Below are 27,479 nucleotides of genomic sequence, written 5' to 3'. Positions count from 1 at the left end.
AGCTCTCCTGGACACCAGGCCTGAGCACGTGAGGGAAATGGCTCCGGGACAAGGACCAGAAAGCTTTTTAAGGTCTCCCATTCTGCCAGGAACACAATTAAAATGTAAAAAATTTAAAGCTCCCCTCTCTTGGGCTCACTTGATGCTGGGCTCCGGTTTAGAGGAAGACAAAGCAAAAACCCCAAACCCTCAAATCAATGTATCACGACAAATGCTGGCCTCCTCCCTGCTTGTCCTGGGCCACGCAGGGCCTGAGCTCCGGCGTGGAGACGCAGTCAACCCTGCTTTCTCACCAGAGGCTTCAGGCTGGACGGAGGAGGCTGGTGTTGAAATCTGTTTTTCTTTTCTTTTCTTTCCTTTTTTTTTAAAGTAGGCTTCCCGCCCAGCATGGAGCCCGATATGGGGCTTGAACTCACAATCCTGAGAGCAAAACCTGAGCTGAGATCAAGGGTCGGATGCTTAACCAAAGGAGCCATCCAGGCGCCCCTGTTTCTTTTGTTAACAAGGAACGGGGCAGGGAAGCTAGCCACAGAGCCGATTTGCCTGAGGTCCCCAGCAAGCATCCGCAAACAAAGCCAGGATACCTCAAGTGCAAGTACAGTAAGGCACTGGGGGAGGGGAGGCTCCTCCCTGGAAGCATCCCTAAGCTGGGGGTGCAAGATTAGGACCCCACAGTCTCCCAGAACTTTCTGTGTCAGAACTCAGGGGTCAAAAGCAAGGTCAGGCACTGGCGTACACGCATCTACTACCAGACCAGAGACCACAGACCACCGACCCCACAACTCGCCCCCTGAAACAAAAGAGCTGTGCCCCTCCCCCCACCCCAGTCTTACTTCTGCTAGGCAGTTCCTCTTGGCCCAGGCCGTTGGAGGGAGCTAGTGGGGCACCGCCACCCTCGTCCAAGGTCAGGATGAGGGGAACGTCGTCATCTAAACTCACAGCCATGTTCTCTCCTGCAGCCCTCAGGATGCGATGTCCAGAGCTTTAAATAGTCTCTGCTTTGGGCTCTCGTTCAAAGCCACTGGCCCAGAGGTGCTTCTCAGAAACTCCATCAGAGGCATCTTCTAGGTTTGGGGCGGGGGGCGGGTAAAAAGAGAAAAACAATTATTAAAATACAACCACTACTGATGAAAACATTCTGAAATCAGACAGTGGCAATGGCTGCACAACCATGCAAATGTACTAAAAACTACTGAATTGTACCCTTTAAAATGGATTTTTTGGGGCGCCTGAGTGGCTCAGTCAGTTAAGCGTCCGACTTCAGCTCAGGTCACGATCTCACGGTTTGTGGGTTCGAGCCCCGCGTCGGGCTCTGTGCTGACAGCTCAGAGCCTGGAGCCTGTTCCCGATTCTGTGTCTCCCTCTCTCTCTGACCCTCCCCTGCTCATGCTATCTCTCTCTCAGAAGTAAATAAAACATTAATTTAAAAAAAAAAACCTTTAAAAAATAAAATAAAATGGATTTTTTTATGGTATGTGAATTCTATCTCAATAAAGAATATTATAGTAATAGCATTAAAATGTGGAGGGGAACTCTGTAAGAACAAATACTGACAATTTAAGCATAATTCTGTTTGGAGACTGAGAGTATGGCTAATATGTTCCACCTCCATCCCTCTTTACCCTTGTTTATGTGTTTTGTGAGGATTTTAGACTTAAAAAATAACCATTCAAATTATAGTAGTTAATACCCTGTGAGCATTTACTATGTGCCAGGGGCTTTTCTAGCAATTGTTAAGTAAAGCTGATTGAAGCTTCATTAATACTAAGTAGGATTATTTTTTTATTTCTATTTATTTATTTTGAGAGAGAGAGATCAAGCGGGGTAGAGGAGAGAGAATGCCAAGCAGGCTCCCCATTGTCAGTGCAGAGCCGGACGGCGGGCTTGAACTCACAAAGTGTGAGATCATGTCCTGAGCTGAAACCAAGAGGCTTAACCGACTGAGCCACCCAGGGGCCCCTTGTAAGTAGGGTTATTAACTCCTATTACAGAGCAGGAGACTTTAGGCTCAGAGAGATTAAGTAACTTGACCAAGAACCCACAGCTAGAGAGTCAAACTTTGAACCACATAGCCTGGCTCCGGGCCTGTTATCCTAGCTGCTGCCATACAACTTCTCCCAGACCGAGCCTCAGTGTTTACACAGCACGTAGCTTCCTATTGCATAGTGTCAGCGTCCCAGATCACCTGCCCTTGCCCCGATCATTCTTACATAAGCATTATCCTCCTAGATATAGGTGTTTTAGGAGGAAGGAGAGGAGTATTTTTTTTAAATGACCTCCAGAGGCGCACAGCAGATGTGCACGCCCTCATCCTGGACTCCCAATTTAAAACACTCAGAATTAGGCTGTTACGGTTCCTATTTATGTGCATTTCCATTTCCGCTGAGTAGGACCAAAAGCAGACTCAGATCTGACAGCAGACCTTTGAACTTGAAAACAGCAGCAGGTTCCTTCCTCAAACTGAGGCCTTCTGGGCCCAATCAGGTCTGCCTCCAAACTAAACCACTCAAGAGCAAGCCAGCAATTTGCCTCTTTCACTCAGCACCAGAATAACCCTGGGCAAGTTCCTATGCGAGCAGTGAAAGTGAGCACCCTTCTATTTGCTAAGCCTGTAGCTCTCTACCCAGCCAACTTCCTGTGCGACTTTTTTAAGTTTCCCCCAAGTCTGGGGATGAATTTTGCTTTGAAGTCTCAATGGCAGAGAAGAGAGAGGAAATCCCAAATAAGACCCGACCGTTCAGCCGTCTTAAGAAGTGCATGTTTTATTTCTTTTCTTTCTGGTTTGACTTCTCACCGCAGGTATTTTCTAACCTACTCGAAAACAGGGAATATGTAAATGAACTTCCTGGTATCCATCACTCAGCTTTGACAATTACCAACATTTGCTTTCTCTCCTTGCCATTGACTTTGCTGCTGAGAGAATCTATCACCTTTCTCAATTCATCGAGAAGAGGTTTCTAAATTTTTTTTATCACTGTTATCGTAACGGCTAGAGGTTTTTATTTTAACTGTTTCATACTCAACTGTTTGCTTGCAATGCATGCAGTATCTTATTCTGTGGATCTCAACCAGGGTAGTTTGGGCCCCCAGGGGACACCAGTAACTTACGAAGACATATTTGATTATCATAACTAGGGGGTAGGGGGGATAGTAGAGGCCAGGGAGGCCCCTAAACATCCATCCTACAATGCACAGGCAAGACCTGCCACAATATAGAAATATGTGGCTCAAATGTCAATAGAGCTGCCCTTCAGAAATCCTATTTAGCTAATATCCCCATTTCACAGATGAGGAAAACTGGGGCTCAGAAGGGATAACTTAATCTGCCTGTTATAAGCAGGGAAGTGGTAAGAGCCCAGATCTCAACAGCTCAATTTCAGGCTGTCTGAATTTCGGGGGACCCTCCCCACTCAACCATTACCATCTACCGCCTGGCAAGAACCAGGCCCCCAATTTGAATTTCAGCCCATCGTTTTGCAGAGAGGGGAAATTGTGAGGCCCAGCGGCGAGCAGGGACTGACCCAAGGTCACACAGTGCAGGACTCCCGAGTGCTAGCCCAGTGCCCCTTCGGCGGGCTTTGCTTGCCCCTCTAGAGAGGACCCAGGAAGGGTCATCCGTGGGGACAGGTCCCGGAAAAGCGGGCCAGCGGCCATGCCAGACTCAGGCACGAGACTCTGCGGGTGGGGCGCCGGAGGGCGCCAGGGAGCCGAGCAGATGGCGGGGTTGGGTGGGGGGGACAAGGAATGCGGGCTCCGGCTCCACGTGCTCCGGGCCCCGGTCCGGGCCCCGGCGTGGGGGTCGCCCCAGGAAATCGGGAGCGAGGAGAGGGGGCGCCAAGCACCAGCCTGGGCTGGAGGGGAAAAAGCGCGGCGATGACTTCCCCACAGTCACTCCCGGCCCGCCCTGCCCACCTCCCACAGCCCAGAGTTCAGCGCACCCCCTTACTCCCTGCCCTCTGACCCCTGGCCCCTGCCCTCTCCGTCAGGCCATCGCTCGCACCCCTCAGATTCTTACACGCGCCGCCCCAGCAACCCGAACCGCGCGCCGGGGTCCGAACCGCGCGCCGGGGTCCGCACCGCGCAGCCCAGCCCGCCGGCGCCGCCGCCAAAGCCCCGAGCCCGGAGCTGTTGCAGCCGCCGCAGGGGCCGCCACTTCAGCCGCTGCCGCCACGGCAGCTGCGCCAGCTCTCTCCGCCGCCTATCGTCCCTTCAACCCTGCCGGCTCCGCCCCGTTCCCCCCTTTGCCGCGGCCTATTGGCTACCCAGGAGCATGATGAGCTCTGATTGGGTAAGCCTCATGTCCTTCCTCAGTTCTCGCCCGCTGCTGATGCGGGATCCCCTGCCCACCTCCTTGGGAAGAGGAGGGACAAATAATCCCCGCCCCTTTCCCCACCCACCCTCCCCGCCTTACTCGTTCAGCCCAACCCAGAGAGAGTCGCGGTCTTTTCATTGGTGGAGGGTCACAGAGGCGTTACTTCTGATTGGCCAGGCCTCAGGAGGTGGGGCGGACTGAGCGAAACAAGAAATCGAATGGTGAAAAAGAAAGTCAGTCAGACGTCGAGTCCCCGCCTTCAGGGAATTGGCGGGTAACCTAGCAACGCAGGTACAACAGAGGTAACCGAGTTGAGCCACCAGGGCCCTAGGAGCCGGTGAGTGACCCGGTGGGAAGGGCCGGGAATGAGCGGGAGGTGTGGAATGCTATCCTTTGGTGTCTGAGGAATCAGTAGCCCGCACCGCGACGCTGTTCCCCCCTCGCGCCCCACCCCGCCCCAGAACCCTGCTCCCCAGCCCCGGCCTCAGTCCAGACCTCCCTCTCCACTGCCCGGACTACGAGGCATCTTCTGTGTCCTTGCTTCAACCCTGCCCCTCCGCTCACCATCTCCACATCCCCGCTTGCTCACCCTTAATGCGTGGATGATACTAGTCAAGTGGAGTCACATCCTCGTTAACTAATTTCAGGTCAAACATAGGTGATGGGGATGAGAGGTACTTTATAAGTTCTCTGCCATCCCACCCAATGGCCATGCATTCCGGATGAGCATCTCACCTGAGTGTGTTCAGATTAGGTCCTTTTGATTATATCATCGTTTGCCTGTCGCTCTAACAACATAACTTAACTCCCATTCCTGTCCTTAAAATGTGATTTCGTGGTGCATGCTTCATTCAAAGGGTTTGTGGCAAGGATTAAAGAGGTGAGGCAACGAAGAACCTGGCATGGAGCTGAGCAACATAGTAAGTGCTCAGTCAAGAGTGGCAATCATTTTTGTTCCTAAAGCGCATTTGTCCTTGACTCTTTCTGCTTCACACGGGTCAGAGGGAGTCATCTTGTTCCGTACCTCAAATATTCATATATTCAACAAGTATTCACCTAGTGCCTACTGCTGGGCGCTGGGGTAGAGCAAACAACAACAACAACAACAAAAAAAACCTCATACCTCCACTCATGGAGCTTGTCTCATGTGGGAGATGGTCATGAATCTAGTAATATACAAATAAATGTAAAGTTACACCTGTGGAGACCCATTTCTAGAATGGTGGAGCATGGAGGGCACAAATCCTTTCCCCTAAAAGCAACTGTAGCTTTATAAATCCATCAATAAATGGATTTTTTAAAAATACACACAAAGGCATATGAATTCAGCCTGTATGAGGGGTGGAACTCTGATCAATGCTACAAGGTTGGACCTAATGCTAGATGAATACAAGCCAAGCACAAAGGGACAACTATGTAACTTGTACGAGATACTTAGAAGAGACAAATTCATAGAGACAGAAAGAATCGTGGAACGAAATAATGATGCATGCTACGACATGGATGAACCTCAAGGCCATTAGGCGAATTCGGGTCCATTGGCACCCTTGACATTTCAGGATGGTTGATTTTATCTATCTATGTAGAGGGCCATTCTGTGAGGAGCAGGATCCATTTGCTTTATGCCCAGGCTCTACCCACTACATTCCAGTAGCACCCTCTCCCAGTTGTGACAACCAAATATGTCTCCAAATTATTGTCATATGTGTCCTGGAGGCCAGAGTCACCCTGGCTTAAAAACTAATGTGCTGGGGCGTCTGGGTGGCTTAGTCCGTTGAGCGTCCAACTCTTGATTTCAGCTCAGGTCATGAAGCCAGGGTCGTGGGATTGAGTCCCACGTCAGGCTCCGTGCTGAGCATGGAAACTACTTAAGATTCTCTCTCTCTCTCTCTCTCTCTCTCTCTGCCCCTCTCCCCCACTCACTCACTCTCTCTCTCTCTGAAATTAAAAAAAAATCCTGTGCTAAGCACAGAGTCAGATACAAAAGATTACATAGTGTATGATTCCATTTATATGATTTCATGTGTATGATACATCCAGAAAAGTTAACTGTGAGAATAGAAATCGTTTGCAAATTAGCTCATGGGAATTTAGGGAAGGGATAGAAATGTTGTGGTGATGCGGAATAACTTTGAACATTTACCAAAAAAAGTCCTGGAGTGGTACGTTTACAACAGCTACATTTTATGGGATGTAAATTATACCTCAATAGAGCTTTAAAAAAAAAATCACACCCGTGATATGTATGCAGAACAAGTGGAGAGGGTTTCCAGAGATTACAGATTACACTTTCTGTTCCAGTCTAGGGAGAGGTAGCCATTGAGCTGAGCCTTGAGGTTTGAGAAATAGCTAATCTAGGGGTTGGGAATCGGTTTCTGGGAAAAGGAACATCGTGTGTGAAGTTCCTGGTGCTTTGAACACTTTGGAGACAGAAACTGAGGGCAGCAGGGCTCAGAGGCTGGCCAGGGGAGTTGAAGCCGATGAGACGGAATCTCATCAAGGATGAGAAGGGGCTTCATCCTTCTTGCTCTGCATGCCCCCTGTCCCTGCCATGGCTCGAGTCACCATCTGTGACTTAACAGCTCTCACAATTCTGTGTCTTTCTAGGTCTTTCTTAAAATCTACTCCAGGGGCACCTGGGTGGCACGATCAGTTAAGCATCCAACTGTTGGTCTCAGCTCGGGTCATGATTTCACGGTTCGTGAGTTCAAGCCCCACGTCGGGCTCTGCGCTGACAGTGGGAGGCCTGACTGGGATTTGGTCTCCCCTTCTCTCTGCCCCCCACCCCACTTGTGCTCACTCTCTCTCTCTCTTTCTCTCAAAATAAATTTAAATAAATGAAATAATTTTAAAAATAATAATAATAAATAAAATCTACTCCAGATATCAACCACTCCACCACATTTCATAGATGTCCCACCCCGGTGGCTACTAGTCTATGCATATATATAGTGCCTTGGTGTGAATTAGAAAGAGGCGCCCCCTCCAGGCCCCATAGTTGGTAAATGGATAGCAAGTTCTACCATCAGTAAACACGGCGACCCCTCAACGCCTGCTTGTCTTCCAGTGTTCACCCTTGGGGTAAATTCTGAAACAATCCATAAGGCAACCTGAGCCAGGACACTAGATACCATCCCTCGCTTCCTTCCTCCCCTACCCCCAGCCCCCACGTCCAGCCCTTCGTCTCATCCCATTGACTCTGCCCTCCACTGCTTTGTCTCTGGTTGAGGCCCTCCACTTCTGTTCCCTGGACACTGTGACAGCCTTCCAAACCTGATTCTCTCATCTCGTTACACCTGCGAACCCTCTTACCACAATTATCCAGGCAGTAAATCTGGTCTTGTCACTCACTCCCTGCATAAAACTCCTCCCCCAGCCTTTCATGTCTCCTCTTGAGCAATGAGGGAAGATGCTGTGGTTGGATTTTCTAGCCAATCAAATTAGGATGACTTTCTTATTCCCTGGGCCCCCTGTAAGGTAGTCGAGAGGAAGTGAAAATAGAATAATAGCCAAACAACCAGGCTAAGACAACAGAAAGCTAAGTACAGAAAATGGCAGGAAAGGCAAGCTTGCGAAGGCGTGAGGTCTGAGGTCACTGTTCATGCCTCATCTGGAGATACACAAGTTGTTGGTAGAAGGCGAGAATCTGCACCACAGTTTCCTCTCCCAGACTTCACCCTCCACCGAGAAAGCCGCAAACAGCCTTAGATTGGAAGCAGTGGGCGACAGAGTCCCAGCATCAACCTCCCTGCCGGCAGGCTTGACAGGCTGTCCAGGGCATTCCGGACAGAACTGCCCGAGCCCTGAGCAAGGCATCCCTCAGGAACATTCTAGGCACACATGGTCAGATGTAAATGCCGTGGTTTTAGCTTGGGTTCTCAACTCCGTTTACAGAGAAAAAAATGAAAAGGATGTCTCCCCTGGTCAAGTGTTAAATTCCTCCCCCCGCACACACACACCTTTTCCCTAGGAGACAAGAACTCAGAGCAATGAGGCACCACCTGATTTATACTTTAACATACAATAATTATCACTCCCCTTTGAAGAGGGCTTTTAACTCTCAAAAGGGCTTTCCCATCTTGTAAATCAGCGCGCCTCCACCCACTTGCCCTTTGATGTGGTTTGGACAGGTATTGTGTCCCCAGATGCCAGAGAGATAAGGGGCTTGCCCAGACGTATTCCCAGAACTCCAGCAGGGAGAATCATGTGCCTGGGACTCCTAACACTCAGCTTGTGAACCTGATCCTGATTCTGTAACCAATGGCAGCTTTAGACGGCACGGATGTCAGCTTGTCAGAGCTGAGCTAGCCAGGGACCGGCCTTCCTTTGAACCTGGATGGAGTGCTGGACTTAGGGTGGGGAGGCCAGGAGTTTTATACAGGAGCAAGGCCACTGTGGTCTAAGTGATTCTCCCCCAGGGGTATCCTCCGACCCGCCACCCTCACCCTGTGGGGATATTTGGCAATGTCTAGAGACATTTTGTCTCCGACTGGTCAGAACCGGGGTGGGAAAGATGTGTTACTAGCATCAAATGGATAGAGCCTAGGGATGCTCCTAAATAAACATCCTATAACACATAGAATTACCTGACCCCAAATGTCAATAGTGTGGAGCTTAAGAAAGCCTGTCCTGGGGGCGCCTGGGTGGCTCAGTCGGTTATGCAGTTAGGCGTCCCACCTCGGCCCAGGTCATGATCTCACTTCGTGGATTGGAGCCCCGCATGCATCGGGGCTCTGTGCTCACCGCTCAGAGCCCAGAGCCTGCTCAGATTCTCTGTGTCTCTCTCACTGCTCCTCCCTCACTCACACTTTCTCTCTCTCTTTCTCTTTCTCTCTCAAAAATAAACATTAAAAAAAAGAAAGAGAGAAAGAAACCCTATCCCGGACTGATATTTCCATACAAGGCAAATGGTATGTGCACACACGTGCGTACCCCTACCTTTTCCTTCAGGCCTTCTTAGTGGAGCTGAAAGAAATGTGATTGCAAATCAAGATCATTTGAAATCAGGCGAAAGCGTCTCTTTGACCTTAGCTTTCAAATAATAGCAGCAGGCTCTATCTTACAACCAATCAAATGCCTTTAGCATGGCAGCTTTCGAACACAGATTTTTTTTTTAAACCACAAACCAAAGAAACACATTTTCCTTCTCTGCTCAGCGCATGCATGTTAATTACACATGAATACTTAACTACATGCGATGCACTCTAGTATTTTCCATTCCATTTTATTTATTTTTTAAATGTTTTATTTATTTCTGAGAAAGAGAGACAGCATGAGCAGGAGAGGATCAGAGAGAGAGGGAGATGCAGAATCTGAAACAGGCTCCAAGTTCTGAGCTAGCTGTCAGCACAGAGCCCGACGCAGGGCTCGAACCCATGAACCGTGAGATCATGACTTGAGCCGAAATAGGACGCCCAACCGACTGAGCCACCCAGGCACCCCTATTTCATTTATTTTTAACGCCCATCCCAACTGGCGAATTGATTTCACCACTCACCAAGGGGTTGTAATCCTGGGTTTAAAAAAGACGCCTCTTCCACATAATGAAGCAATGAGGAAAAGCCAGCGTTTCACATTTGATAAGATTATGATTTAAATATTTTCTTAAGTGGAGGAAGTTTATTTTAGAAGAATCTAAATGCACCACTAGGAAATTCTTCCTTCTGTCTCAAACAACCCCAGCGATACTACCCACAGTTGGCTATAACCAGAAATAAACACTTCTAAAGCTACGCTGTAACCAAAGGAGGAATTAAGAGCCACGATGAATTCATTTGTAAGGAGGAGGAGACTGGAAAAGGGACTCCAGTCCTCCTCCTTCACCAGCAGAAAAATGAAAATAATGTAGAAACCAGTCAAATTAAAAACAAAGAGTAGGGGTGCCTGGGTGGTTCAATCAGTTAAGCAACCAACTGTTGGTTTAGGCACAGGCCCTGATCTCCCATTTCGAGAGTTCAAGCCCCACATCGAGCTCTGTGCTGGCAACGTGGCGCCTGCTTGGAATTCTCTTTCTCTGCCCCTCTGCTGCTTGTGTTCTCTCTCTCTCTTAAAATAAACAAACAAACATTTAAAACATTTTTTAAATAGTAAAAAAGAGTCAAAAGTGATTCCCTTTTGGGCACTGGATACAACCTGCTGCAAAAAAAAAAAAAATGTATATAGTGAGGAAAAATACATCTTCTAATAAAGTATTCAAATGTTAATACTAAATTATAGGGCCGCCTGGGTGGCTCAGTCGGCTAAGTGTCTGACTTCGGCTCAGGTCGTGATCTCATGGTTCGTGGGTTTGAGCCCCACATTGGGCTCTGTGCTGACTCCCAGCTCAGAGCCTGGAGCCTGCTTCGGATTCTGTGTCTCCCTCTCTCTCTGCCCTTCCCCTGTTCATGTTCTCTCTCTCAAAAAAATAGATAAACATTTAAAAAATACTAGGTTATATTATGTTTGGTGTCATAATAGAAGTAATACAATCTAAACATTATTTTTTTTAATGTTTATTTTTGAGAAACAAAGAGAGGGTAAACAAGCAGGGGAGGGGCGCGCACACACACACACACACACACACACAGAACTGGAAGCAGGCTCCAGGCTCTGAGCTGTCAGCACAGAGCCTGATGCAGGGCTCGAACCCATGAACCGTGAGATCGTGACCTGAGCCGAAGTCAGACACTTAACCGATTGAGCCACCCAGGCGCCCAAGCTAACCATTATTGAGCCAGGATTTCATGTCATACTCACGAGAGTTCTGATGAGTTTGGGCTCCCATACTGTCCCCATTTTACAGATGAGGAGGCCAAAACTTAGAGAATTTGACCGACTTGCCTAAAGCCCCACAGCAGAGATGGAACTCCAATTTGCCTGACCCTAGAACCCACAAACTTAATCACTGTGTGGTAGGCTCATGTTTTTCTTTTCTACTTCAGAGAAGAGGAGATGAGGGGCCCAGAAGGTCAAGTGAACTTGCCCAGGGCTATAGCTATGGCCAGTGTCCAGTAGAGAGTGTTCATTAAAAGCAACAGTTTAGAAATCTGTCCCCAGGAGCACATTGCCTCCTAGCCTCCGTCACCACTCCGTGTCCTCTGTCTCCAAAGCACCGGGCAAAGAGCCCGCAGCCGTAAAGTCACATCGCAGATGAGATTCGTCTGTTATCTGTTAACACCTCCAGCGTTCACTACTAACAGCCCCAGCCTGAGAATCTTTTGCAAACCAAGGTTCTCTGAAAGGACGAGAGGATCAGGTAATATTTCAAAAGTGGTGATAGAAAAAAAAATTATGAAAAAGAAAAAACAAATTGGATGTAAATCTTTTTATTTTAAAACTCTGAGCCCTGGGGCGCCTGGGTGGCTTAGTCGGTTAAGTGTCCGACTTTGGCTTAGGTCATGATCTCGCGGTTCGTGGGTTCGAGCCCTGCGTCGGGCTCTGTGCTGACTGCCAGCTTGGAGCCTGGAGCCTGTTTCGGAGTCTGTATCTCCCTCTCTCTGACCCTCTCCTGCTCATGCTGTCTCTCTCTCTCTAAAAAAAAACAAAAACAAAAAAACAAAACTCTGAGCCCTGAGTACAGGGATGGAAAACCAATAGGCCAAATGCTGACCCACAGTTTTCATTATTCAAATATGATACTATTTTCTGATTCTGATTCAGGACATAACGTATTTTGTGAAATAACATTATCATATTATGCCAGTATCTCCTTGCAAGGAAATGGACTGGCTTTGCTATCTCTTTATTTATTCCCCAGTGATTTGTTGAGTGTGCACAGTGTGATCTCCGCTTGGGGCGTCAGTCTCCATCATGGATTCTCTACTCCTTTCCAGCCCCTCATGCTCTCTGCTCTAGATGGAGAAGGCTCAGATAAAGCATCCAGAGTTCTGAAGAAAGCTTTTTGCATGCTTCCCAGGCCAGTGAGATCTCCTGAGACCAAAAGGAAAATTCTCACTGATTTAAAGGCAAAACCTCTGCCTATTAACCCAGCAAGTAGGTGGTGAAATCAGAACTAAGTGGCCAGGAATCCCTTAGCCATCGAAGACTTCTTTGAGTTGAAGCAGGGAGTGTTAGGTCCTAGTGGCCTGGGGTGGGTGGGTCTCAGAAATATGACAGAGCTGTCAAAAGTACATGAAATCAGGGGCACCTGGTGGCTCAGTCGGTGAAGCATCCGACTTCGGTTCAGGTTGTGAACTCGCCGTCTGTGAGTTCCAGCCCCGCATCGGGCTCTGTGCTGACATCTCAGAGCCTGGAGCCTGTCTCCCTCTCTCTCTGCCCCTCCCCTGCTCACTCTCTGTCTCTCAAAGATACACATTAAAAAAAAAGTTTTTTAAGTACATGAAATCAGCTACGCCAATTGTGAAACCCACACATGGTTTTATCCAATCTGAAATTGTGTTAGAACTGCCAATGTTCCACTAGTGTAGAAAATAAAAACAAACGCCACGAGCTTCATGTCTGGTGAAAACTTTTCTTTGCCACCTCTGCCTGCAACCATATTTCCCACCCTAAACCATTCCTTCTTAGCCCTCTCCCATCTAAACTGCAGGCAGCCTCTTTTGTCTAGTCATGGGAAGTACCAAGAACGCAGCTAGGAAGGCAAAAAAAATCTCAGTCAAAGCTACGAGCCACTGAGGAAATATTTAGTTGTCTAGAAATACATTTACTACGGATATTAAACCGTAGGCTCATACTAAGAGAGGATGTTTAGTTCGTTTTGTTGGTTTGGTGGTTTCTGTTTCTGGTAGAGATGTACACACGTAGCACTAACACTATTTACACTGATTCTCATGGTGAGCAGCCTATGCTGAAACCCCTTCACAGGTCTATCTTAATTCTAACTACATCAGTGAGAAACTCTGAGTTTGGCGTTAATAAGTCTTTTGTATATTAGCCTTATATCCAGCAACTTAGCTCTAATTGTGTAATTCCAGACGTGTGTATCTTTGGGATTTTCTACATAAATAATCATGTCGTTGCAAATAAAGATGGTTTTATTTCTTCCTTCCCAATTTGTATTCCTTTTCTTGTCTTATAGCATTAGCTAGTCCAATATGATGTTAAACAGGAAGGATAAGAGGGGATATTCTTGCCTTGTTCCTAACCTTAGGGAATAAACTTCTAGTTTCTCACAATTAAGTGTGAGGCTAGCTGTAGGGCTTTTGTAGATGTTCTTTATCAAGTGGAGGTAATTTCATGATAGTCCTTATTTGCTGAGAAGTTTATTATAATTGTTTGATGAACGGTGTGGGATTTTGTCAAATGCTTTTTTGCATCTATTGATGTGATATGGTTTCCCTTTTTGTTGATGTGATGGGCCACATTAATTGATTTTTGAATGTTGAATGGGCCTTGTAGGCATGGGAGAAAGCCCACTTGCTTGTGGGATAGAATTCCTTTTATACTTTGTTGGATTCAATTTGTGAATATTTTGTCAAGGATTTTTGCATCTATGTGAGACCTCGTGGTCTGTGGCTTTCCTTTATTAGAGGGTATTGGTCTGTTTTGGCATTGGGATAATGCTAGCTTCATAGAACCTGTTAGGAAATACTACTTCTGCTTCTATTTTCTGGAAGAAATGTTAGAGAACTGATACAATTTCTTCCTCAAATGTTTGGTAGAATCCACCAGTGAAATCATCTAGGAGTTTTCTGTTTGGGAAAGTTATTAATTATTGATCAATTTCTTTACTATATTAAGGCCCACCGAGATTACCTATTCCTCCTCGTGAGAGTTTTGGTGATTGTATTGTCAAGGAATTGGTCCATTTCATCTAGGTTATCAAATTTATGGCCATAGCGGAGTTCATTATAGTCCTTTATTATCATTTTTACATCCATGGGATCAGCCATGATGGCCTCTCTTTCCTCCTTGACATTTGTAATTTATCTCTTCTCTCTTTTTGTTAGTATGCCTATAACATCTCCCTGCCACTTGCTAATCATGCTTTTTAACAACGGACACCTGGGCTCATCGTCCCCTGAATGATAGCACCCAGCTAGAGTGAAATGATATCAGGATGTAGCCATTATTGTCTTTTAGATAAGCAAAGCAAGGCAGATTTTCTAGTTATGAAACTTCCTTTTTAATGAAAGTACTTTATGCTTAAGGAAAAAATGTTGAGTAGGTAACAGTACACTTTGGCCTACAGACTTGGCAGAAATCACAAAGGTGGCATGTCAGTGAGAGAGATTTGGACAAACCCGAACTAGAACTAACCCTCAGGGAGGCTCCTTTCCTGACCCAGAACCCTCGCTCTCCTTCCTCCACGGCTCTCCGCAATCCTGTGTCATGATCATTTATGATGTGCGTCTCGGTAATTAGTTTATAATAAGCTCCAAAGTATGTAAATGATTGACTCGAACACATAAAAGTCAATGAGAGATGATTCAAAGCTCACCCTGAAATTCAAAGCTCAGCCGCTCACTCATTTGCATTCTGACAAGCTCGCGTGAGCAAGCGAGGAGAGAGAGATGGGGTAACAGCTCTATTGTTGCAAACTGTGTCTAATCCCGGGTGTACCCGCGGGAGTGGGACCCCCCAAGAACACTGCTGGTGGGATGCATACAATAGCCACATAATGACAAATATGAGCGTTCGTAGTTGTAGCTGCAAAGTAGGCTGAATGCTCTAGGCACTGAATCTGGAACACGTCTGTCCACTGGGTCTCTGCTTGACAGGTTCCATTGAAACTGGACCAGCAAAGAATCACTGTGCTTGATCCACTATAAAAGGTGATCCAGACAGTTGGAGTCCTGGGGGGGGGGGGGGGGGGGGGGGGGGGGACTCTCCAGAAAGGTTGTGTGGGCTGAGACCCCAGCGTGGTTGCTCAGTAGCTATAAACTCATGGAAACATCTAACCTCCCTCTGCATCCCTTTCCTTGTCTGTGGGTAGAGCTAATAAAAGCATAAGGCTGTCGTAAGGAATAAAGGAGTTAATTCATACAAGGTATTTAAGCACAGCGTTTGGTATGGACCTAGTTCTCAAGAGTTAGCTACAAGGAAAATCGCATTCTTCAAAATGAGACACACACCCCCCCCAGTTTTGTTTAACCCCCTCTGACTCCACGTACCATTGTTGGATGTGTGCGGTAGTTGCAAGGATTGGGTTTTCTTCGCCTTTTCTCCCCAAGGGGAAAAAATATAATTTCACTCAAACCCTTTTTTTTTCTTTTTTCAAAATGTTCTGAGAGTGAAAAGTAATAAAATATCCAACAAGCCCATTTGAATGAAGACGAGGTATAATTTGCATGATAAAGATATATTTCCATTTATAAAGTTCATCACCAGAATTAATGACAAATAAAGGGAAGGTCCAATTAAAGTTCCCCGTCCATTAACAATCTTGCTGCACTCTCAGGGCAGGAATTTTAAAAGGAGAGGCTTAAGTTGGAAATGATTTAAATATTAAGGTTGGTGGCATTAAAAAGGACATGAAATGATCATATTAGGATTCAAGGCAAAGAGATTCTCCAGTGATTTTTGTCATCAGAGTTAGATGCATTTCCCCCGATTCTCGTTCCGCCGGCTTCTCCGTGTTCACCCAAATGAGCTGTCAGACACTGATGGGCGTCATCATAATCAAAGAAAACAAGTTTGCCCTTTAAAGTAAAAGAGGTAATTTGGCTGAAAGCAAATTGGAAACGTTTCATAGAACCTTGCGTCTCTGAAGAGATCAGGCATTTTGATTTATGCCTGAGAGCTTTGGGGGACAATGGGGGGCAGTGCTTCATGAAACCTTTTATTCACGTTCGTCCCGGGGCCAGGGCAGGACCTTCAGAGGGGCCGAGGAAGTTCCCTGGATTTCCCTGAAACATTATCTTCAGGAAAAGCCTGAAGGGGGATTCACCACGAAATTGACTCGCAGAAAGTGGGCGGGAAACAAAGAGATGCAAGGGAAGGTGCCTCGAGGTCAGCTCCCAGAGGCTTTGGACTTTGGGACCCGTTTTGCCGGGCTGAGGACCCAAGCAGCCTCCGCATCCGATCCGGCTGTCTTTCTTACGCTCACTCACTCGAGATGTTCCTCTGATTCCCGCCCTTCTGTCTGTTTACTCTGGTTTGGGGAACTGAGTATCTCTTGGCGCTTCAAGCGTCAGCAACTTGTCCCTTTGCGTTGATGTCTCCATCCCCAAGGCCCCCTGGGATCATGTGCTGTCAGATGCCCAGAGTGTGCTCAGCTAGGCTTCCTTGATTGCAAGCAACAGACACCGACCGTGGCTAAGCACACTCTTTCTCTCAAAAACAAACAAAAAACAAGCTCTTCGTCCTCCCTTCTATACCTCCTTCCCCCCAATTTTTCTAGTCCCTCCAAAAGGCCCCATCTTTCTCTCCCAGTGCCCCAAACGCAAAACAGTCTCACTCATCAAGCCCTGATGAGTCCTTCTTCAAAATGCTTCTCGCATCCACAGCCTATGACAAGGAGAAGGGCACAGGGAGCCTGTTGCTGGGGGGCCCAGCCCTCACCCCAAGATGACGTTGAGGTGTTTTTTCTTTTCCAGTGCTGGGTATGTAACGATGATCAAAGTAGACAAAGCCCCTACCTTCACTGGAGCTCGCTTTTTAGGGGAGGGGGACAGACAGACAATAAACAAATGGGCCCGTATACAGATGTCAGATGGTGAGAACCTAGCCAAGAGAAAAGGGAACAGGGTAAGGGGAAAGGGAGGGCAGGGAGGAGGAGAGGGTTTATATTTTAGGAAGGAAATCCGGAGAGCACTCACTACTACCCCGAGAGTTGGGCAGAGAAGGAAGTGTGAGGACAAGCTTGGCAGATATTTAGAGGAACGTTCCAGACCTGGGGCTTGGCGGGAGGTAGGGGTAGTGGTGTGCAGACAGCAAGTGCAAAGGCCCTGTCAGAGGTTGGAGCACATTTGACGTGTTCAGGGAACAGCAAAGGGGTCAGTCTGAGTGCAGAAGAGCGAGTGATAGCAGCGGCCAGATTACGTAGGGGCTTCTAGGTCCCTGTAAGGACTCAGGCTTTTATCCCAAGGGAAATGGGAAGCTCTCCGTCGTGGGATGTGCTGATAACTGTCCAACAGCCAGTTTGGTGGGAAGGGGGCGCTGATCTGTAGTATTTGCCAATTTCTGCGGTGTAAATACTCCCACCATGGCTGATTTCAAACCACTGATGGTCTGGGGCACCTGGCTCGCTCAGTTGGTTGAGCGTCTGACTCTTGATTTCAGCTCAGGTCACCATCTCACAGTTCGTGAGTTCGAGCCCCACATTGGGCTCTGCACTGACAGTGTGGAGTCTGCTTGGGATTCCCTCTCTCTGCCTCTCTCTCTCTCTCAAAATAAATAAAACAAACTTAAAAAAAGAAGTCAAGCTACCAATGGATTTTGAGCAGAGGAATAAAAGGATCCAACATTTTATTTATTTATTTGCTTATTTATTAACATTTATTGATTTTTGAGAGACAGAACAGAGCATGAGCAGGGGAGGGGCAGAGAGAGAGAGAGGGAGACAGAATCCCAAGCAGTCTCTGGGCTCTGAGCTGTCAGCAGAGCCCCACGTGGGGCTTGAACTCACTGACCACGAGATCATGACCTGAGCCGAAGTCAGACACTCAACCGACTGAGCCACCCAGGCACCTCAAGGATCTGACATTTTAAAAGGCTCCCTCTGGCTCCCGTGATCAGAGGAGACTGTGGAGCGCATGGGCAGAAGCCGGGTTGCCAGTGAAAAGGTTATCACCATCGTCTGAATAAGAGATGATGGAGTCCAGTGGCTCGATGACATCAGGAAGAGCATTCCTGCAGTTTCCTTCTCATTCACAAAGTGGCTGACACTGCTTCAGCATTAAAGCTCAAGTTCAAGGAACAGAATTGAAGCCAACAATGTCTTTCTTTTGTCTCGGGAAGGTGTAAGTTTTCCCAGAAGCCCCTAGAAATCTTTTGTATTTTATTGGCTCTAACAGTGTCTATAGACACTCTTAACAGTAAAGAGAAGTTGAGCATTAAATATTTCCAGCCACTATATTATAGGCAAGCAAGAAGGAAGGAGGTTGGGATGGGCATGGTGGCTGCCACAAAGAGGCAGGCATGGCTTTATCAAAATCAACTACAAGAATTTGACCCAGTCTGGAAGCCCAGGAAAGTCTTCTCTGAAGAAGTGACACCTGAACTGAGATCTGAGTACAATTAACTTAGTAATAAGGAGGGGAAAGAATGTTTCAAGAAGGAAAAAATAGCATGTGCAAAGGCCCTGAGGTGGAAGGTTTATAATATCCCAAGCTATCTGCCTGCCACCTCCCCTTTCCCTGTAAATCATCGATTATGACTGATCTTTCTCAAAAATCTGATTTTCTCCTGTTACCTGTTTCCTAAAATCAAAATGGATCCCAATTTCCTACAAGATAAACTCCAAAATCCCCACTCTACTGTTGAAGGCTGGTCATGATCTCAACCTATTCTGTGATTACAGCTTTATACCCTTCCTCCTATAGTTGTTGAACTTTCACGTGTGCATGTTTCATATTCCAAACTAGGTTATAAACTCTGCATCTCTTTTATATCCCCAGGGGCTCAATAAATACCCAGATAGATGACCCTTACTGCAGGCAGCAGGAACAGGCGTAAGCAGACCAGTTAAGACGCTCGTTAATTATCCAAGTGAGAGATGATAAGGCCCTCACTCAGTGGCAGAGAGGCTGCCGAGAAGGAAAGGAAGGGGGCGGGGGGCGGTGGCTGTCAAGGAAAGAGCTGAGAGAGAACCGGCAGACTGGGATGGGGGGAAGAGTGAGGGGGAGCTCAGGTTTCCGGCTAGAGCAACTAGGGTGACAGAATTGCCAGTCATCAGGATGAGGGATAAAGAAGGAGCGGGTAAGGGCTGGGGACACGGTGGGGTCCCTCGTAGACCTGGTATGTTGGGGAGCCCAGCCAATCCTGGGCAGGAGGCAGGTCATTTGGTACATCTGGATCTCCAGCCAAGCCCCGACATGCAGACCAGGAAATCGCCACAGTCCTGGACCTGGGATCTGGGTTCCCTGGGCTCATAGTGCTAGTCATTATTTATTGAGCACTTACAATGTGCAGGTCCTGTGCCGGCAACTTCCACCAAATCTTAGGATCTCTGTTTTATGGCTGAGGAAGCCCAGGCTTAGCGGGATTGGACAACTAGCCTAGGGTCCCCCCAGCAAGGGTCTAAACCCAAGTGGGGCTACTATAAAGCTAGTACTCAGCCATCCTGCTGTGTAGACAATATCAATGATCGATTTCTGATCGCTGCCATACATTTCTCAGAAAGTCTTACTAACTTTTTATTTTGTAATGATTGTAGATTTAGGGAGAAGTTGCAAAGGTAGTTCAGGATTCCCGAATGCCCTTCATCCAGCTCTCCCGAGGCTACCATCTTAAAGAACCCCGATGTGTCGGTCTATCAAAACCAAGAAATTAACATTGTACAGTGTGCTGTTAACGACGCCATCGCCTTAGTTTGGGTTTTACGCTTTCCTACTAACGTCCATTTCCCCTTCCAGGATCCAATCCAGGATGCGACATTGCATTTAGCGAAGCCGGTTTGAGAAACTGCGTTTCAAAGTCATTGTTCACGTCCACCCTGACTTTTAAAATCCGTACTTAAAACCCAGTGCGTGGGAGGAAGAAGAAACCACAGTATTTCCTCCTCTTTCTCCTCTGGGCTGCATTTCCAGTGGTAGCCACAGGCTCTGGGGGGCGCTATAGCTCTTCCTGCACAGGAAATGGGTGTGGTTCCAGCTTCCCCTGGGGGACCCTTGTCCTCAAGCTCACGACCACCTCCTTCTTTTTTTTTTTTTTTTTTTACAAATAGTTTATTGTCAAATTAGTTTCAACGACCACCTCCTTCTTGGTGGCCTCCTGCCATTGACAATGGATGGGTGGCCTCCCCTTCCCTGGCTCGCCTCTCAACTCTTTCCATCACCCGTGTAGCTTGGCTTTCTAGATTTAGGTGCTTTAAAAAAAAATCCAATAGCACTGACTTTTATTCATTCATGTTAAGTCACCCGAAATGATGTCTGTTGCGATTGAATGCTCATTAATGTCAACGGCTGGACAACTCCCTTTTAGCGGATACTTAATATCCTACCTGGTTAAGCCCTTCACACACTCCCGGGTGTGCCCTGCCCGACGCCTGTGGCTGAGACCCACCTCCCCCCGGGTCCTCCCTCCCTTGCGTCCGATGCTGTCGCAAAGCTAGAAACTGCTTTCGGTGAGAGGTTCTGTGTCAGAGCTCCAGGGCAGCCGGGACGAGCTCTGGACGTTAGTCTGAGGCCACCGTGGCCACAGCGGCACAACACCACTAACCGCTTCCTCCGTCCTCTGCAGGGTGGCCGGAGAACGTGACAGCAGGAGACCCGCCTCATCCAGCAACGTCTCCACCTCCCGGGGCACACAGAGGCAAGGGACGCGGCTCAGAAAATGGCTCTCGACGTTCTCGCCGTGGCCCCTCTCTACCAGGGCCCTGACATCAACAGGATGAGGCTGACGGCAGAGCTGTCCAAAACGCCAGCCTCGCCGCTCAAGCCCCTGGTCCCCCTGAAGTCCAAGCTCACCACCATCGAGACCAAGAGAGTCATGTCCGTCCTGGACGACACCATCCACAAGGTGGAGCTGGTGACCCTGCTCTCGCACATGGCTTCCAGTCTCCAGGCTCTGGAGGGCGCTCTGGGGGGGGACACCTTGAGGGCGCTGAGAGGGCACGCGGACCTGTGTCACAGCCTCCTGGACAGTGTGGCTTACCTGCAAGATAAAGAGAGGCGGCTGCAGGAGGAGGAGGCGTCTGAGGAGGAGGGGTGGTTCCGAGACCGCCTTCTCTCCGTGCAGCTGCGGAAATCCCACCTAATGCCACTTATGCAGCAGGTCAGAGACTCCACCAAGGACGCCCTGAGACTCTTGCTCAACGACCCGCAGGCGCCAAAGCTCCTGGAGGCGCGCACACTGGGCAGAAGCGTGGAAGCCCAGCGTTTTATCGACTGCCTGGTGGAACTGCGGGGTTTCCTGTTCGAGAAGCTCCTCACCAGCCCGATGGAAGCCAGAGAGAAGAGTCAGTTCATACAGGACATCGGGAGACAGAACAGGAGGAACCAAGACATGCTCAACGCTCTCGAGAACGAACTGGCAGCGAACATGAAGGACAGGGATGCGGAGGTAGCGGTCCGTCCACGGGAGGAGCCCACCCTGCCGGCGGGTCGGGGCTTTTCCTCAGGGATTTAAGTACCTGCTGTCTGTCGTTCGCTCACCCTACACATATTGTTAGGAGCACTTACTAGCGGGTCTCATAAATAGTCCACACTGTCCCCACCTCGTGCCGTTCGTGGGAAGTAGGTCTTCGAGACCTGCTTCTGTTTAGAAAGCAGGTCTTAAAGGCCTGAGCTGTGGTTTTGAGAAGTACAATGAAGGGGAAGCAGAAGGTGCTATAAGACAGGGTTACAAGAGACTCAAAGGGTCACAGACATCAAAGGCGACGCCTGAAGGATGAAAGGGAGCGAACCAGGCGAGGGAGGGAGGGAGGGGTGTGCCAGGCCGGCAACGGGCAATCCCTCTACGGGTAAGTACTTTAGGCTTTGCCAGAAGATCGCGTAGTGCCTCTGGGGCCTGATCAAAGACTGTGACCTCCATTCTGAGAGCGAGGGGCAGATGGGACGGTGGAAGCTCTGGAAGAATTTTTAAGAAGGGGCAATGATCACATGATCCCAACGGAATAACCGTTTTGGACGCACACCTATGTATTATGCTGGGCACACATTAGCTCGCTGAAGCCTTACAGAGTCCCCGTGAGGTGGTACGTGAGTACAGGTTTGGCCGCCAACGCAGAGAGGCCCCAAATGGCAGTGCTCAGTCCAGATGGAAACGTGTTTGTTTCCAGTGGAAAAGCTGAAGCTTGCCTGGGGGAATTGTCAGGGCTCCGGGCTCCTTCCGTCTGGCCGCACCCCTCCCCCCCAACACACGGGGCTTCTAGCCATGCACCCAGAAGACCCCATCATGTCACCACCGGTCCAGCCAACAGGAGGAAGAAAGGGGAAGAGGGCCTTGACCCTGGCCCTTTAGGGATGCAAGCTGGACGTAGCCGATGGTAACAGCTCTTAGCCACCCCAGTGGCTGGCGACGCTGGGAAAGGGGGTCTGTACCTGGGGCCGTGTCTCCAGGGAAAATTCTGCTTCACAGCCTTTCTGGGGAGAAGGGATCCCGAGGGGCAGCCGGCCAGGGCTGCCAGAGACGCTTCCACTGCCAGCCCCCTGCGATCCACAGAGCGCGAGGCCCTCGGAAGCTGTTTGCCGCCCTGCCGCCCCCTCCTCAAGTTCTCACCGAACTTGTCCTTGAAGGCAGAGTTTGTTGCTGACTGTTTGTGTGATTATTTATTTGGTGACTTGATTTGGGTCTGGCACCCCATAAGGGGAAGGGGGCCGTGTCCCTTTTGGCCCGGTGCGCTTGGTCAGGGGAGCTCACACACAGATTAGAGGGGTGCCCGTGAGGGACAGGGAGAGGGGCCCCCAGTGGCTTTGTGAGTCCCATTCGGGTGGTGGAAACAGCTCGGGCTTCCGAGTTGGACAGATCTGGGGTCAAGTCGACAAATTTCATCATGCCACTCGGATCTCAGTGTGAAATGAGGGGGTGACACGCTTGGGCAGCCGCGGGGTCAAGAGACGCTCTGACTGCTGACGGTGTCCCCGGCTCCGGAACATGACCCCGTGGGCCCCTGCCGGCTGGTCCCAGCCCCAGCACTGATGGGCCCCCAGGGAGACTCGAGGGCTCCAGCCTCGGAGCTTATTTACAAAACAGCCCCACCCTCCACCCCCGATTCCTGTTCTAGAACCATCTGAGGGCAGTTGTGTCCCACAAGCATTAGCGGGTGGCGATCCCCGCAGTATGTGTGCCTCATGCTCTCCTGAAACACTCCTAGTGTCTGCCAACGGAGCCCGCCCGTCCCGTGCCACCGTCCCAGACCTCTCTGGAAGCCTCACCCCAGCTTGCCCATCACTCAGGCCAGGAGACAGAGGGGGTGGCCAGGCACGCGGGGTCTGGATCAGACAGACCTGGCTTCAAGCCCCCCCCCTGACCCCCCCCCCCCCCCCCCCCCCCCCCCCCCCCCCCCCCCCCCCCCCCCCCCCCCCCCCCCCCCCCCCCCCCCCCCCCCCCCCCCGCTGAGCTGTACAGCCCCTGCCAGATGACGCAACGCCCTCAAGCCTCAGTTCCCTTGTCTGTAATCAGGCGGACTCTGTCCCCCCGGGGCGTTAGGGGCAGGACTCCGTGGCGGGGGGGGGGGGGGGGGGGGGGGGGGGGGGGGGGGGGGGGGGGGGGGGCAATGGTGCGGGTCGCCGGCTCCGTGCATCCAGCAGGTGTTAACGGAGCCTCTCGCCTTCCTGGCCCAGGTGGAGAAAGAGAACTTCGTGATCCAGGAACTGAAAAACCACCTGCACCAGGTGCTCAAGTTCTCTGAGAACAACCTCCTTCGCACCAAGCAGGAGGCCGAGAAGCAGCAGAAGGTGGACTTCCGGGCCTCGCAGGCGAGGGTGGCCAAGATCCAGCAGGAGATACTGCTGCTGAGGTCCCAGCACCACAACCTGGTCGTGGAAAACCGGGAGGTAGAGCAGGCGCTGAGGAAGGTAGGGGACAGCAGGACAGAGGGGAGTGAGGGGACAATGGAGGCCTGGGGCCCGGGAGGGGCGGAAGGCGATCTAGCTGGAGGGCATGGGAGGAGGGGGAGCCCAGGATGAGCCAGTGTCCGCCCCTGCCAGCAGGAAGGTGCTACACAGAGGCCTGGGGACCGGGGCGGAGACCCTGGTCCTGTACTGCTACAGCTGGCTGTGTGGCCTTGGGCAAGTTCCTTAACTACTCTGAGCCCCGGAGGGATGATAATACCCACCCTGTTGTGCAAAGGACAGGAAGGAGCTCCTGAACCTCAGGCGTATTCTCTGTATTCTCTTAATTCCCTCCAGCCTCAGCGGTGCCATCTTTCAAACTGAAAGTGATCAGATGGGGCTAAGGGGGCATTAGGAGAATTGAATGAGACAGTAGGTGGGGTAGGTAGGTGGGGTAGGTGGGGAGCTGGTGCGTTAGTGCTCGGTACACCTCGCTTCTTCCCTTGCCTTCCCCAGCGTCTCCGCAGAGCCCCGGGCCCGCCCGCACCCAGCTTCCTTCCAGATCTTTCCTCGCCGAGGAAATTCTCTAACTTGTTCCTAGTTTTCATTTTAGTGTCACAACTCTTGGCATCTGATGGAAGCCGTGGGCCTCTCCTCTGTAAGGCACCAATACCCCTGCACGTACTGGTGGGCGGTTCTCGGGGACCCAGGCCCCCTGAAGGCAGCCAGTGCGTGGTACCCACATCAAGAGCTTTTGCTCGGTGGGATTAGGGAGTTGGTTTATTTGTTTCCCACTGAAATTCATATAACATAAACTTAACCATTTAAAAACATTTTTTTAATGTTTATTTATTTTTGAGACAGACAGAATCTGAAGCAGGCTCCAGGCTCTGAGCTGTCAGCACAGAGCCCGATGTGGGGTTCAAACCCACGAACCGTGAGATCATGACCTGAGCCGAAGTCGGACGTTTAACCGACTGAGCCACCCAACTGCGCCCCTAAACATAACCATTTTAAAGTGAACAGTCCAGTGGCATTTAGTACATTCACAGTGTTGTACAGCCCCTGGCAACCACCAATATGCTGTTTCTATGGATTTGCCTGCTCTAGACGCTTCATATAAATGGAGTCACATATGTGGCCTTTTGTGTCTGGCTTCTTTCCCTGAGCTCACGTTGTTAAGGTTCATCCATGTAGCATTTGTCAACACTTCATTCCTTTTTCTGGCTGAATAACATTCCATTGGATGTAGAGAAACTGATCTTTTAAAAACAGATTATGTCCCTCTCCTGCATCAAAACCCACCCAATGGCTTTCCCTCGTCTTTACGCTAGGATCCAAATTGCTTCCACTGCTGCCACTCCCTTCTGTGAGGTAGCTTCTCACTCTGACCCCTGCTCCTCCTCAGCCACCCCATTTCCGGCCACACTGGCCTACCTTCTGTTCTTAAATACCACAAGCCTGTTCCTACCTCAGGGCCTTTGCACTTGCTGCTCCCTCTGCCTCGAGTGTTCTGGAGTCAGACACCTGTGGCTTCAAATGCAGGCTCCACCTCTCATTAGCTCTGTGATCTTGGGCAAGGGAGTTAGCACATCTGATCCTCAGTTTCCTCATCTGTGAAATGGAGGAGAACCTACCTTGTGGGAAAGGCAGGTAAAGCTTGATGCAGAGTGAGCCTGGCACGGTTTCTTGTTCCTATGAACCCATCAAACAATGACTCACTGAATTTTCTTTAGAAGAAATATAAAGTGGAGACGGAAATTGAGAACTGGATCCAGAAATACGATACGGAGATGGGTGAGAAGCAGGTATTCGTGCTGTCGTCTCTTGAGCGCATTTCCCATGATCCTCTAGGAATGGTCCATGGTCAGAGCCAAGCCGTGGGCCTCCCCCAGACAGGCTTCCCTGCCCCCATACATTAGGCCCAAGGGTTTGTCTGGCCTCGGGCAGCCTGAGAAGCCAGAGAGGCAGGAGCCAGAAGCAGGAAGCCACGGAATGCTTGTCACTCTGCCGAATGATCTTAGCTCCATCTAGTGTCCGCATCCCAGAGTCTGTCCCTTCGTTACCGGCTCCTGCCAGCAGCCTTGCAAGCAGCGCCCCTCAGTCGCCCAGGTTTCTCGTGAGAGCCTGAGATGTACCATGTGCTGGGACAGCACAATGAAGATGGTCCCCACTGTCACTTGGGGCTTCTGCTCTAGTGTCACCACCTGTGTGGCCTGAAGCAAGGGGCTTGGCCTTTCTGAGCCTGATTCTGCATGTGATCAACGGAGAGTCATCCCCGAGCTGGGACTACGAAGGGAATGCACTGAAGCGCCCCTTTCACAAGTGCTTGCACCCAGCACCCGGTCTGGCCTGGAGGAACTACTTAGCGAAGGGAGCCCCAGAAAACAGGGTGCCCTCAAACCCACCTCCCCACAGCTCTGGGAGAACACGGGTGGCCCACAGTCCCGGCTTCAGGGCCAGGGAGGTCTGGTGAGCACCGGAGGGGACGTCAGCCCTGAGTGGCCCAAAGTCAGGAGAAGGCCAAGGGGGGATCCTGCTCTGTCTGATCAGGAGTGCTCCAGGGAGGAGGGCGTCAGAGGCTGCGCGCTGGTCTCTCTGGTCCCAGTGAGGGCGGTGGGTTCCTTGTCGGCAGAGACCGAGCCTACTGAGCTCTGGGTCCTCCTGAAGCCCCTCGCTTCTGGTAGACGCTTGCTAAGTGGGAGCGGATGGGAGGGAGGCAGGGGGTTGAACTGCAGCGAGAGGAGGCAGTTAGGCGTAAGGAAGGACCGCGGGAGCCGGGCATGTGAGAAGGTCCCACTCTGGGGAACCGTGAGACAGACCGCTTCCGTGGCAGGAGCCTGTGTTCCCACTGTGCCCATGGCGGCACCCCCGTGGTGTCTACCCCACCACCTTATCCTCAGAAGCCGCCCACCCACTTCCTGGGTTTGAAATTGTCCCCAGGTCTTGGGACAGCTGAAGGCTCGAACGATGAAGCCCCCGGAAGGCCCAGCCCACCAGCCTGGGTTCTTTCCTTGTTCCTCAGGGTATTTTGGTCAGGCCCCACCTCGAGTCAGGGCACCTCTCCTGTTCTCATCCGGGCCTCAGATGAGAAAGGCATCGTGTGGGCGGCCTGCCAGGGTGGAAGCCCCTTAGGGCCGGGGAGGGGGGGTGCACGCAGCAGAGGGTGCCAGGTGGCGCCCTGTGTTTGGTGACCCTGAGCCCCCATCCCCTCACCCCAGGAAGAGTACGAGGAGCTTGACGCCATCCACAAGGAGGAGAGGGTCCAGCTGGCGGAGCTGAAGCAGAGGTACAACGTGCTAGTGGAGGAGTTTGCCCAGATCCGGGCCGAGCGGGAGGTCAATGCCAAGAAGAGAATGGAGGCGGAGCAGGAGATGCTGCACATGGTGCAGGCGGCCACGCTCATCCAGGCCGTGTGGAAGGGCTACCTGGTCCGCTCCCTGCTCAGGTCCAAGAAGAAGAAGCGAAGCAAGAGCAAAGGGAAAGGCAAGAAGGGCAAGGGCAAGAACTGAGTCTCCCCTGGGCACCCCACTCCTGACCTGTGCCGCCATGCTCCTCACTTCTCAGAGAGCAGGCCGGGGAGCCACAACGTGGGGCGGGGGAAGCCTTGCCGTTCCAGGCTTAAATGACTT

At 50.3% G+C, this 27,479-nt stretch overlaps 2 protein-coding genes across 3 annotated transcripts in view; one reads left to right on the top strand and one right to left on the bottom strand.

Annotated features, from left to right (window-relative positions):
• TPCN1 (two pore segment channel 1) overlaps positions 1 to 4,233 on the bottom strand; it is a 66,879-nt gene extending 62,646 nt beyond the window's left edge. Inside the window, exons 1-2 of the mRNA XM_039236287.1 lie at positions 4,016 to 4,233; positions 834 to 1,064 (exon numbers count right to left, since the gene is read on the bottom strand). Of these exons, the coding sequence (XP_039092218.1) occupies positions 834 to 945 (112 nt within the window). The 5' untranslated portion in view covers positions 946 to 1,064; positions 4,016 to 4,233. The remainder of the gene's footprint in view (positions 1 to 833; positions 1,065 to 4,015) is intronic.
• On the top strand, positions 4,231 to 27,451 carry IQCD (IQ motif containing D). Of its 2 annotated transcripts, none has more exons than XM_039236645.1 (5): positions 4,231 to 4,288; positions 20,594 to 21,415; positions 23,638 to 23,871; positions 25,584 to 25,655; positions 27,069 to 27,451. In XM_039236645.1, exons 2-5 carry the CDS (start codon positions 20,687 to 20,689, stop codon positions 27,357 to 27,359), a joined length of 1,326 nt encoding a protein of 441 aa, XP_039092576.1. In that variant the 5' UTR covers positions 4,231 to 4,288; positions 20,594 to 20,686; the 3' UTR covers positions 27,360 to 27,451. The 2 variants fall into 2 exon arrangements, with proteins under 2 accessions (XP_039092576.1, XP_039092508.1); XM_039236577.1 differs by lacking the exon at positions 4,231 to 4,288 and adding an exon at positions 4,541 to 4,649.
• Positions 27,452 to 27,479: the final 28 nt, after the last annotated feature.

Source organism: Hyaena hyaena, unplaced genomic scaffold, assembly GCF_003009895.1.
Source record: "Hyaena hyaena isolate Hyena2069 unplaced genomic scaffold, ASM300989v1 scaffold_0, whole genome shotgun sequence".
NCBI lineage: Eukaryota > Metazoa > Chordata > Mammalia > Carnivora > Hyaenidae > Hyaena > Hyaena hyaena.
Note: the sequence above shows the minus strand (reverse complement) of the source record. Positions and strands in the feature narration are given on the sequence as shown.